Source organism: Rhagoletis pomonella, unplaced genomic scaffold (genome assembly GCF_013731165.1).
Source record: "Rhagoletis pomonella isolate Grant_MI unplaced genomic scaffold, Rhpom_1.0 Rhpom_scaffold_00006, whole genome shotgun sequence".
Lineage (NCBI taxonomy): Eukaryota > Metazoa > Arthropoda > Insecta > Diptera > Tephritidae > Rhagoletis > Rhagoletis pomonella.
This window is the reverse complement of record NW_023458560.1, coordinates 44,033,469-44,046,660: the sequence shown is the minus strand read 5'-3', so window position 1 is coordinate 44,046,660 and position 13,192 is coordinate 44,033,469. Positions and strand designations below refer to the sequence as shown.

At 34.9% G+C, this 13,192-nt stretch overlaps 1 protein-coding gene across 3 annotated transcripts in view; it reads left to right on the top strand.

Annotated features, from left to right (window-relative positions):
• The window catches only part of LOC118740782 (Y+L amino acid transporter 2), a 30,794-nt gene extending 26,352 nt beyond the window's left edge, over positions 1–4,442 (top strand). For all 3 annotated transcript variants that reach the window (XM_036472465.1, XM_036472462.1, XM_036472463.1), the window contains exons 6-8: positions 3,243–3,567; positions 3,656–3,780; positions 3,857–4,442. In XM_036472465.1, coding sequence (XP_036328358.1) covers positions 3,243–3,567; positions 3,656–3,780; positions 3,857–4,133 — 727 coding nt within the window. In that variant the 3' untranslated portion in view covers positions 4,134–4,442. The remainder of the gene's footprint in view (positions 1–3,242; positions 3,568–3,655; positions 3,781–3,856) is intronic.
• Positions 4,443–13,192: the final 8,750 nt, after the last annotated feature.

Sequence of the window (13,192 nt, the reverse complement as noted above, 5' to 3'; positions counted from 1 at the left end):
ATAAAATAAAATAAAATAAAATAAAATAAAATAAAATAAAATAAAATAAAATAAAATAAAATAAAATAAAATAAAATAAAATAAAATAAAATAAAATAAAATAAAATGAAATAAAATGAAATGAAATGAAATGAAACGAAATGAAGTGAAATGAAATGAAATGAAATGAAACGAAATGAAGTGAAATGAAATGAAATCAAATAAAATGATAAAACTAAAGTAAATTTAATTAAATGACTAGATAAAATAAATTACAATAGGTACAAAAAAAATACAATTACATGTGTGTTAGTGTTGTGTTATTTATTTTGCAACTCCGTAGATTCAGTAATTTTAATAAGAATCCGTTAAAATATTGTTTAGAATATCTGGAACATTTATTAGATATCCGGATAACAAAATAGAACGAATATTAACCGGGTATCCGAATATACGGATAGTCCCAGCCCTAATTCATATGTTTGTACTCGTACTTATATGTATGTAGTATATGCGCTTGACACTTGTTGAGCAGATATGATTTGCAATTCATGAGGGCTCATTGAATATTCCGAAGAAGCGTGTGGCTAAGTGACTGCCAATGAAATGTACCAGATAAAATATATGCGTCGGAAGATGAATGCTTATTCAAATGACACACACTTCTGTATAATCGTCACGAAGGCTGAAGCAGGCAATATGCGTGGCAATAAAAAATACTAATTTTTGAGAAAAAATTTGCTTATCTAGGGTGGGTTGGCTAGAATGGTTTGCCACTCTGTTGTTAGGCAATAAGCAAAATACTTAGCCCGTTTGAAAGTGTTTAGCCGTTTTAATGAATATCGTTAAATTGACTTATGTATAAGCAGAGGCGGCCGCATTCTAAAAAGGTGGTAGTATGCAGGAATGTTTGATGAAGCTTTTTATGCAGCCTTACTCTTGCACGGGTCGAACACTCGCTGAGACAGTCCTCAGCTATCTCTTCAGGGTGGGACCTTGCAATTTGCCAGAACCGACAGACATCCGTGAATTTGTATTTTCGTTGCTACTTCCTTAAAAAGTCCTGGTTTTAAGTGGGTTGTAGGTGCTCCTGATCCATCTGCTATTTCTATAATATCCTGCACGGTTCCATCTCTGATTAGGTTTCGGTTAGCAAATTTTGGTAGTTCTGCTTTTTGTTTCTCTGCACCACCCTGCAAACGCATGGGACGTCTTAAGTGCTGGAGCGCACTTCTCTAAGCGTAATCACGATCAGATATTGAGGCGAACTCTCTACACCTCTACTAGTTGCGACCTAACATTGGGTCTCTGCCCGAATTCAGCTACTGCGGCTGTGAATTTTGAGTTTTGAAGGTTTGAGTTTTGTTCAGATCTTTGGTATACCACGGTGGTGGGTAGTGCTTTTTTATCAGATGCGAGTCTTTTTAGGCACGTTTTTCCAGTATCTAAAGGCCAGTAAATCGAACATAATGGTCAGAGCCTCCATTGGATCTCATTGCACCCGTTGGGCCAACAGTAGCTGACCTCTTAATTCCGCCGAGTTTTACAACAACGTAATCCTTTTCAGTGGCTTGTTATTAGACCAGCATTTTATGCGAAAGTTTGGAGTCTTCAACTTTTGATACTCATCGCATCTAGAATGGGGGTATTAACTTAAGCACCCCACACCTTACTAGCCTTGAATAACGAATTGTTTTACAATAATTTTTACAAGCCACTTCAAGCTAATAGAGCGCTTGTCAAATGGGGTATTTTTTCACTCTAATCTGAATGTTGGGTCACAAGGGATAGGAAACAACATGGCACATTGTGTCACTGTAAATCTCTGACAAAGTCCAGTCGGAGATTCGGAATCGCGGTTTTGCCTTGAGGACAAGAAAACTACCGAACACATTCTTTGTGACTGTTAAGCCTTGACTAGAAAAAGATTTACTTACTTGGCCAAACCCTTAGAAATAAGGAATTCGACTACCAGTCGACTACTCTTCCGACTTATTAGGGAAGCCGAGAGTGTATTGGTCATATTGGGTTATGTACATTCTTTAGAGATACTAAAGATCTTTCAGGTCGCGGTGTCTCTTGTTCTGACATACCCGTGCATTTAGTCATCTACAAATCTATCTCTATCTAAGCCTGGACTTCGATTCCTAGGATCATCGTACCTAAAAGCAAATACGTTGTTTAAATAAGACCTATCCAAATAGAGCTTTTTTAAAACTGATCCTCTGATCCCTACTCTAAATATTAATCTAATCTAATCTAAGGCGCGTATGCCTCTGCATATCAGAATGCATAGAGTCGGGTATCTACTCAGGCTAGTTGTGAGTCAGTCAATCAGTCATTTTCCCTGCCCATTGAATCGGGTGCCTTCCATGCTGAGATGGCAGGGAATCCCTCAAAATAATCTTTACTACTCTGCCGCACGAATATCTCAATTGGACGTTGGATTTTATCTTTCAGTTTTTCACGGTGTAATGCTTACGAAATTTGAGGGATTTTGTTTGTCGTCGCCGGCATACGTGCCTGGTTCGATGCTTTACTGTCTACCAAGAAGATAAGTGTTATGGTAGGAAATACAGCAGTCTGGAAGCTTTCTCCAATGGAAGTTGCTGGAAGAAGAGGAAACGCAGAACCTACTTCTATGTTCATTTCGGAATCATCCTCAAATAGGGGAATATCTTATCCATTATCCATCTGCCGGGGATGTGAACTTCGAAATTGTGCCAAATGTTGATCTTCGGGATTTGACAGTCACAGCGTCTTTCAATGGCTCTGTCTGAAATGGAGGTATTACCCTTACTTGTCATTCGCAGCCTTTTAGATGCCTTAAGCCTGGGGGCTTCTGCTGTAGCGGACTGCTTTGAGGTGCGTACTTCTACTCCGTAGGACCCGGGTTCGATCACTGGTCCGAGCAGCATCTATATCAGGAAAAGTGGGAAACCTCCGAGTGTGTGTGTTTCTGCCTTGAAAAAGCTTCTCTTTAAAACCAATTGCCGTATGGAGTCGGCGTAAAACTGTAGGTCCCTCCCCTTTATGTGACAACATCAGGGCGCATGGCATAGATCGGAAGAGAAGCTCGGCCATACATTTAGCAAAAAGCAAAGCACTAAAATATTATTATTATAAGCCTGAAAACACTTGAGCGGAAGGAAAAACTCCGAATCTCTCATAATTTAAATAAAATAGTGTCCTTTATATGTAAATACACTCAGTGATAAAAGTATTAAATTTTGTTTCCTATATTTTCTACTTTTCCTTTCCAGAAATCTTCCACGTGCCATTTGGATCGCCATGCCGTTGGTCACCGGCATTTATGTACTTGTGAATTTGGCCTACTTTGTGGTGGTGTCGAAAACCGAAATGCTCAGTTCACTAGCAGTCGCAGTCACATTCGGTAATCGCGTTTTCGGACCACTCGCCTTCATGGTGCCCATATTTGTAGCGCTAAGCACTTTTGGCGGCGTCAATGGTGTACTATTCACTTCGGCGCGTCTATTTGCGACCGGTGCACAAGAAGGGCATTTACCAAAATTCTTCACGCTATTCCACATTAAACAGCAAACGCCCATACCATCGCTGATATTTTCGGTAAGTTGTACAGGGGATTTGAAAAATTTGTATCTAATATTCATGATTTTTTTTTAACTAAATGAAGGCTATATCTTACCATTTCTAGTGCATCACATCACTGCTGACATTACTCACTGCCGATGTTTACATTCTGATCAACTACTTTAGCGCCATGTTGTGGCTATCAGTGGTGGCCAGCATTGCTGGCATGCTTTGGTTGCGACACTCCAAGTAAATATTTCCATAGTTACTTTTTCTTATATAACTAAAATCGAGTATTTAACTTTTCTATTATCTCTCTTTACAGGCCCAACATTCCGCGGCCCATCAAAGTGCACCTGGCACTGCCTCTAATTTTCATAATATGCTGTCTGACTCTGGTGCTTTTGCCCAGCTTTACAAATCCCATGAATCTCATTGTCGGTATCGGCATAACGGTAGCTGGCATACCCTTCTATTACTTGTGTATAGCGCGAAGAAACAAACCAGCTTGCTATGGTAAACTCTCACGTGGTATGGTGAATTTCTGTAGGGCCATGTTCAATACAGAGATCATTGAGAGTAGTGAAAAAGTTGATAAGTGAAAGGCTCGAAAGCAAAATGTAATCGTAGTTAATGAGACCTAGCGACAAAACCGATATTTTAAAAGGCAATGTATTAAACTTAAGCGCAGAATTTCAGAAGAATAGTATTGTATTTATATCATACGAATATTTTTTTTTAATTTTTAAGTTTACTTCATGCACTAAATACTTACTTACATAACTCATTAATACTTAACACAAACATATTTTGAATAGATAAATGTACAGTAATGGGCAAAAATGGTCGAATGATGTTTACATTTAAATATTTATTCAAAATGTTTTTTAAAAATTTATTTTATTTTTTATTTTTCTATAAAAATATTGCGCATGCTTTAACCAAAACCATGTAAATGAAAGCTTTAAACTTTATGCAAAATTTAAAAAAAAAACTTAGGAAATGTTAAACGAAATTCCATTGTGATTTTTGCTTAAAAATGTCTTGTTAAGAAATGCACTTGTTATATATACATACACACATATATAAATATAAAAAATCCGCAAAAGCAGCAAAAAAAAAGACTTGCACTTTATTAGATTAAAATTTGATGGGTTTGGCATACCCAAAAATGTCTAAAGATTCAGGTTAAAAAGTTTGAAATTTCGATGAAAATTTGTTGAATTTTCTAAATTTTGTGTAGAGTTTGAAACCTTGGTTTAAATAGTTTTGGTTAAAGTTTGGACAATATTTTTATAGAAAAATAACAAAAAAATTAATTTGAAAAACGTTGTGAATATATAAAAAAAATTTCTGTACGTGGCCAATTTTTTAAGTCGCTGTATGTACAGTAACGGGCAAAAAATGGTCGAATAATGTTTAGTTTTAAGCAGGGACCGTAATCATCATTGATTTTTAATCATTATTTTAAAGTTTTAAAAATTGTCGATAAATTCTTATAATAAATTTCTGAGTTTTACTGTATTGCTTAGAAAAAAATCATATAATTACTTTGATCAAAAATAAAACCCATTTTTCAAGTGCTATTTTCTCGCTCTAAAATAATGATTACTTTGTGAATTATTTTTTGATAAAAATAAGCATTATTTTATGTCAAGAGTTTTATTTGTTTATCAAAAGTAATGATTATTGCTTAAGTTTGAAAACTTGAGCCTTATTTTATCTTTGAGCAATAAAAATTATTATTATTTAATTTTTTTTTTATTTATATTTTTTTTGCAGATTGAAAAACTCAAAATGCCACAATGCTTTTGTAAACAGTGTTTTTTTCTTTCACTCTTCAACATATGCACAAAAAAATTACAACAAATTTATCAACATTATTTTTTACTAATAAATACATATTTACATATGCATATGTTATGCCTATAAATTTCTTGTAATTTTTGAATAGCAAAAAATATTTACTGCTAAGCAGTTATTAGAAAAGCGGTCCGGTATTTGGAATTGTTCGATCTGCCATAAAGCTCAAAAAATATTTATTTAAATTCATTTTATAATGCTCAAGAAATCAATTTTATTCTGAATCAAAAAAATAATACTTAAGAAATAATCATTATTTTTGACAAAAAAAATTAACTAAAAATATAATTGTTTTTTTTTCTAATGAAAAAACAAAAAAAAATCATTAAATAATGCTTACCTACTTTTGATCAAAACTTAACAATTCACAAAATAATTATTATTACGGAGCGAAAAAATAACACTGGAAAAATGAGCTTTATATTTGATCAAAAGAATATAACTCGATATATAATTTTAGTTTCTGTAATTGTAAGTATTAATTATAATTTTTATAGATATCGCTTAGAAATTTTCAAATCCTAACGGATTCATACAGGAAATAAAGAAACATACATATACTCGAAACTGTTCTACGATATTTAGGAGCGTTTGCTTTTTTTATTGAATATTTGAAAACAATCATTATTTTCGGTCCCTGCTCTTAATCTTAAATATTCACAATGTTTATTAGGAAAAATTTTAGAAAATTTTTGGAAGTTTTCTAAATTTTGCATAAAGTTTGAAGCTTTAATTCATATGGTTGTGGTTACAACACTTTTGTGTGTGAACAATATTTTTATAGAAAAATGATAAAAAAAAATTTTACTTGAAAAACATTGTGAATACTTAAAAATAAATATCATTCGACTATTTTTGCCCGTTACTGTATGTAACCGCATAATTATTTAAATGTACCAAATTTAAAAATAATTGTTTAAATTAAACATTGAACTATATACAGTTGTGTTCATATAATTGGCAGCGCTGTACATGAACTCTGAACACAAACGCTTTTTTCGGCCGTTTTTTTTTGTTTGGTTGCACTGTGCAGGCTAGATACAAAAAAAGCTTAGAGAATAGTGAATGATGTATGACTCTTCTAGAAGAGAGTTTGACGATCGTCGCTTCAATTCCACCAACAAAGAAAATGAAAACTTATTTTGTTGTATTTCGATTACCAATGCGCTAATTAGTTACTTAAGTGATAAAATGTAGCACAACAAGAGGCATTGCAACCTGAAGGATCTTTTGCATGCCTAAAGCGAGTTCCTAGCCCAGTGTGCCCAAGATACCTTCGGCTTCCGTGATGAATCTTGAAAGGGCTCTGGAAAGCGAATTCACAAATAGGAGCTTTAAAATGAATTAATCTTTGTCTAGTAAAGGCCGGCCAACCACAAAGAATTTGCTTCATAGTTTCATCGTTCTCAAGGCAGAGTCGGCATTCTGAATTTGTGTTCATATGTACCCACATACTATTCGGTCCATATAAAACTGTTATCGGTTAGTTCCAGTTAAGTTTATTCATTAGCGGCTGTTGTGGTGTAGCGGTTAGCAGTGCGCTCTACCATTCCGCAGGGCCTGGGTTCAAGCCCGGTTCAACCCAACAACAAAAAATAAAAACACCATTTTTTTTCTAATAGCGGTGGCCCCTCGGCAGGCAATGGCAAACCTCTAAGTTTATTTCTGCCATAAAAATCAGCTTCTCATAAATATACAATAGCCGTTCGGAGTCGGCGTAAAACAGAGACTAAAGCCTAATATATTAATAAGTTCCTAGATTAACGAACTATATATGTATGTATGTAGATATGAATCGAAAGAGCGTACTGACCACACGCATTAGTTTATTTTTTTTTTCATTGTTGAACAGATTGAGATAATGCCTTAGGATTTTTCTGTTTTTAAGTGAATTGCTAGTATGTAATTTTGTTTAAAGCGCTTGAAATAGGTCGAATATAACAGTTATCATGTACAGTTAACAGCTATTTAAGTTTTATTTATGAACACAACTGTATTTCTAGTATACGTTAGATATATTTTAAGCTAAGTTTTATTTTAAGCTATGTTCATATTTATTTTTAGACGACATTTTAGTTATAGAATTCAAATAAAAGTCGAGACTTCGTCGATCTTAAAGTTAGAATAATGCCGTAGCTTGCTATGTAGCTATGTATGTATAAAATAATATGTTCAGTTGAAAGTACGAAAATACCAACTACGATTATTTAGAAGCTATGAACGAAATGATTGTGACATTTTAGGGAATAATGCCTTAAATGATATTATTGCAAAAATATATTTTAAGTAAACGTACATGTCTTCATGTGTACATGCTTCAAATTTGTTGCAGACTACATAAATATACATAAATTCATTGTGAGCTTTACATGCTAAAATAAATGTTTTATATATGTATGTAAGTAAGCAGAAAAAGTTAAAAAAAATAAATGTAAGTTCAAATTTAAATACGTGGAGAAATATCTACTTATTGAATGCCTCATTTTGGATTTTAGATTTTACAGGAGCTGGCACTGGTCTTGAAACCTTCCGTAAGTCGCCTAACTCTCTGATAAAATTGTCGGGCCTTTTTCCTGTCGGCGTTTCCCTGTCTCTCTTCTTATTGCTGCAAATACATCTCACTTCCCTATAACGGTCTCGTATGGCTTGCGATGCGCCCGATCACAACGTGGCCTTGTAGGCGGCCTATTGATTCTCTGCAGCTACTTAACACTACTCATCGTACCAGTTGTTCTTTCGGGCTCGTTGAAATCCGACTACTTCTTCGGCGGCGGTACTTAATGAGCGAGAAATGTGGTTCCACTGCTCGCGTATGTCGGATTGTTGAAGAGTGCTCTTAGAGAGCAAGTGTGAAAGTCGAGTGGCGAATAAATTGGCCGTCTGTTGTGATTGCAGCTTTTCGACGTTAAGCTTTCCTTGCATTGTTGGCCGCACATTTTTTGCTACACAGAGGAGGGTGCATATCTTGGCTGCAACAAAATAATAGTCCGATTGGCTCCAGTAAATCTGGTAGGAAAACCCGTGGTCGCCACTTCGACGCTTAGACTAAAAAGAAGGCGCTTCTATACTTCACACTTTGAGTAGCTATAACCAAAAGATCGACTACTCTAAAGATTTAAACTGCTCAGCCTCTCAAAAGAGGACAGGGAGTCACGATTCGAGATTAGGAATATTCTCCCATGAATGTTGCAGAAGTTGCAGAGATAAAGAAAAAAACAGTTGAGCACGCTTGCGGCTGTCCCATGTTTCACAGTGGTATCACAATGGACCTGCAAGGTCTAAGTGAGTAGGTCTTTTGAACTTAACGCTACATCAACCTAACCTAACCTACACATCCGGACGGAATAAATAACAGTTTTGTATGGTACTTCAGCTAGACCATAGGTCTACCACAAAACTATGTTTAAGAAAAAATCTCAAGCTAAAAAATTTTTATAAAATCTAAATGTTGAAGGTTAAGTATGAAATACTTATGTGGATAGTTTCCTACATGAAGGTTGAGTATTTAATGCAGATAGAAGCTTAAATATTTTATAATCAGAAAAACCCAACACCAAACCCGCAAATTTTCAACCATTTTAAGATGCGTAGCAGACTGTGGTGACACAGGACGAAATTTATTATTTAAAAAAATTTAATTGATTCGACCATATTAAAAAAATTGATGTAAACAATGTTAAGGACTTTTCAAACAGTTTTCATCTGATAATTTAATATATTTCTTTTATGTTTTTATTATTTCCTTTATTTGTATATGTTGCTTTTTAAATATTTATCGTTTCGTAAACATTTTGATATTTGTATTTTAAGTCTATTAACAAAGCTCTCAGTATAAAAACGAATGTCAGTGATAACCAGGGCCGAAGAAAATAAGCAAGAAAAAATCAATTTTAAGTGATAAAACATTGGTAAATAGGCTTGCAAATATGCTCGCAAAACAATAAAATTTAAATATAGTTTTGTCGACAATGCACAATCCAGTGTTGCTTGATATTCTCAAATAATCATCGAACAGTTTCATAAGTAAAAACACTATCAGCTGATTGCCAAAAAATGCCTACAACTGAGATCACCTGTTTTTTGGCATGCGCTCTTATATTTTACAATTTCTTTCATTTCTATTACAAATTCTTTTATTTCTATTACAATTTATTACACTAACACACTGAACCAAAAACACCAATACACTAACCAAAAACACACCTACAGCCTACCAAACACACACCTACACTGCCAGAAAAAACGGTAAGAAGAAGAGTTACTTTACTTATGGAACTGCACTATGCAAATAATATTTATCTGCGCTGGTCATTTTAATTTCTTTAAATATTCGTTATTCTCCATTTGAGATAAATTATTTTTAATCTCTTCAATAACTCCAATGCCTTCCCGTAGAGACAAACCATTATTTTTAAATTTTTGTATCCAAGCAGAAATGCCATTAAAGTTACGGATTAATGAAAACCAAATCTCTTTTTGTTATTATTTGTAAACATTTCTTTAGTTCGACGAATAAAAAAAAAATACCCAAGAAATGGTCAAGAAAATTTTATTGGGCCAAATTTTCTTAAGCAGTACGAAGTTCGTAAGAAAATTGCTACGCTTTCTTCTATGGTTTGCTAAAGTTTGTTTGTGAAGCGTTCAAGGCACCCTTGTTTTCAACAGAAATATATGTATGCCCATTTCATTATTTCGTAAGAAAAAGTGAGACAGCAGGCTGTAAAATATCAGATGTCAAAACTCCTTGTACACTACTCTATTCACACACTCACGAAATAATAGCAATTTATTTCTTGACCGTTTTCTTAAAAGGTGCGTACTTAGCTTTGTACACTGAAATAAATAAGCAAAATAAGCATGATCATTAAAATTAAGCTTCGAAACCCTGAATAAGCGAAATAATCAAATCCCAACATAAAGCTTAAACTTTTCGGCCCTGGTGATAATCCTTTTGAAAATTTGTTGTATTAAAGAGATTTTGAACAATTCGTTTATAATAAGTTGCAAATTTCCTTCTAATAAACGTTTTTCCCGCCACTTTTTTTGTACTCCTTAGGGTGATTGACTCGATTTATCCAAACCGGTTTCTATTGGTTTTTATTTTTAGTATTTTTAGGCGTTTTTTCTGAAATCTTAATTTTTTGAATACTGAGTAAAAAACTGGATTTTTACCATGGAATAAACCGGGTTTTCACCTAATTTTCTTACAAATATACCTGAAAATATAAAAATTCTAAGTATTTACTTGATTGAAAATAGAACTACATAGAATATTTGTATTAATTTTACATCTGAATACTGAACATTTTTCCACTGCAGAAAATTACTTAAAATATTAAAGAAAAACCGAACGAAAATCGTTCACTGTTTTTTTTTGGTGTTATGAACCTTCTTCAAAAGTCTTTTCCATTAAGCTTTCATAAGCCACTTTATTTTGACATCCATATTGCATCATTTTATTTACCTTATCAAATAATTTGAATTAAATTTTTTTAACACTCCTAAAAAATATCGAATAAATAAATCATTATGAATAATCAAATTATTTGAATTAAATTTTTTGAATAGGTGCCAACACTCCTAAACAATATTTTTGGGAGTTAGTTTTGTTTTTCAACATCTTTAGTTTGATACCCGTACCGTAATCATGTGTTATTTATTTTATCAATTTAATTGAATACAGTTTTTGAAACATGTTGAAACCCTATTCAAAAATATTAAAAACAATAAGCTTTCGTAAACCTTATTACTTTTACATCCAAATTGTAATACATTTTTCATTTAACTAATCGGAATTTTTCAAGCAGGTGGCAACTTTCTATTTTTTATAATTGAAATCATTCGAAGTTTATAGCGAAAAAAATTTTATTAGCGTTACAGGGTGATTCAAATTCCAAAAACCTACACCGTGCGAAACCTCTCTCCCCACTCAGAAACGGCTGGACGAATTTAGAAATTTGGCATACGTATCGCTTGTAACTCTAACATTTGGAATATTCTTTACGCTTTACTGACATTGGCTGCCAAAAATTGGATTTGCTCACACAAGGTCTTTGCTCAATCCTTATCCATTCGTCCTGAAATATAGTAGCCAGAAATGCGATTGCTTTATAAAAAGAGAACCATTTTGAAATATGAGTGTTTTACACTCTAGAAAATAATTTCTACAAGTTCAATTACGCGGTTTTGCATTTTTGCTGATACGCGGTTTTGCATTTTGTTGATACGCGGTTTTGCACTTTAAACGACGTTATGTATATCTCAGTAACCGCTTATCGATTTCTACAAAACTTAGTTCAATTATTTCGTTAAAATCTATTATAATGTGCGGGTAGAACTTTACAGAAAAGTAAAAAAAAAAACCTATTTAAAAAGTTGCGTTTGTTTATGACTAATGTGACCAACCATACTTCTTTCGGAAGAACAGGACTTCTTTTTTCGCTCTTGTACTTCGTACTTCGAAGTATGTACAGTCAAATGTACTTTTTTGCGACATTTTGTACTTCAGGTCATGCACTTCTCCGATCTTCTAGATGATCATCATACGGCCTGGGCGATCAATTCGTTCAAATACTTCAAGTTGCCGGGGACCGATGGAATCATACCTGCGCACCTGCAAAGGCTCTGAAGGTGTCGTGCAATTGGTTGGCTCCTATTTATGCGAACTGCGTGAGGACTGGGCACATCCCCAAGGCTTGGAGGGTAGTCAGTGTTGCGCTCATCCCGAAGACCGGAATAGGCTCCCATGTTTCCCTAGAGATTTTAGGCCTATCAGTCTGTCTTCGTTTTAGCTAAAAACGCCAGATAGAACTGTACATAAGAAACGCGGCGATTCCTGGTGACTATCTTTCAAGAGCTCAACATGCTTATTGCAAGGGAAGGTCTGTAGATACCGCCTTGCATACGTTGCTAAAGTGGTTAGAGGAATCCTTCACGCATAAAGATTATGCAGTAGGGGCCTTCCTCGATATCGAGGGGCCTTCAAGAATGTCACTCCAGAGGAAATATTCAAGTTTATTCATAATCTGTGGGTTGAAACCAACCTAATAAGGCTTACCTACTGCTTAATTCGTGACATAACTGTCGCGGCGGAGTGGGGGACCTGCACTCAGCGCAGGTGTTCTGTCTCCCCTGCTCTAGATTGCGGTTGTAAATGATCAGCTAGAGGAAAGTGCGCTGTCGGCTGATCGCCTATGTAGATGATGTGGAACTTTTGGTTAAGGGACGTTTTCTAGACACCCGTTTTGATCTGGCTCAAGGTTATCTGAACCAGGTAACTAGTTGAGCGATCAAGAACTGCTCTTGTTTGGCAGGAAGTACAAGATACCCGTTGTGGCCCTTCCCACGAGTGGGAGTGTTCGTCTGCGGCTCTCAGACGGGGTCAAGTTCTTAGGCTTGATCCTGGATAGTAAGCTGTCGTAGAAGCCTAACATTGGGGGAAGGGTAAGAAAGTCCTCGGTTGCCTTGTACTGCTGTAGGGGAGTTATCTGTAAAATGTGACGCCTCTCGCCTAAAATAATTCATTAGCTCTAAGAATCCAGATTCAAACCTATCTTGTCGCAGAATTGTCGCGACACGAACTGCTAGTAGGCTCAGTGAAAGCGGGTGGTAACAGTCTGGAGTTCTGAAGGGGTTTGACTTCACCCCACACACATAGATAGATTAATGCGGCTCTGAAATAGCTCCCAGAAGCTTCTTCTCTCCCTATGTTCTCTCAAGAGAGGACTAGGTAGGGCAGGGTTACTCCAAGAAGGGAGCGGTCAACTTCTTGACGGATGAATCAAAACTTGGAGAAAGG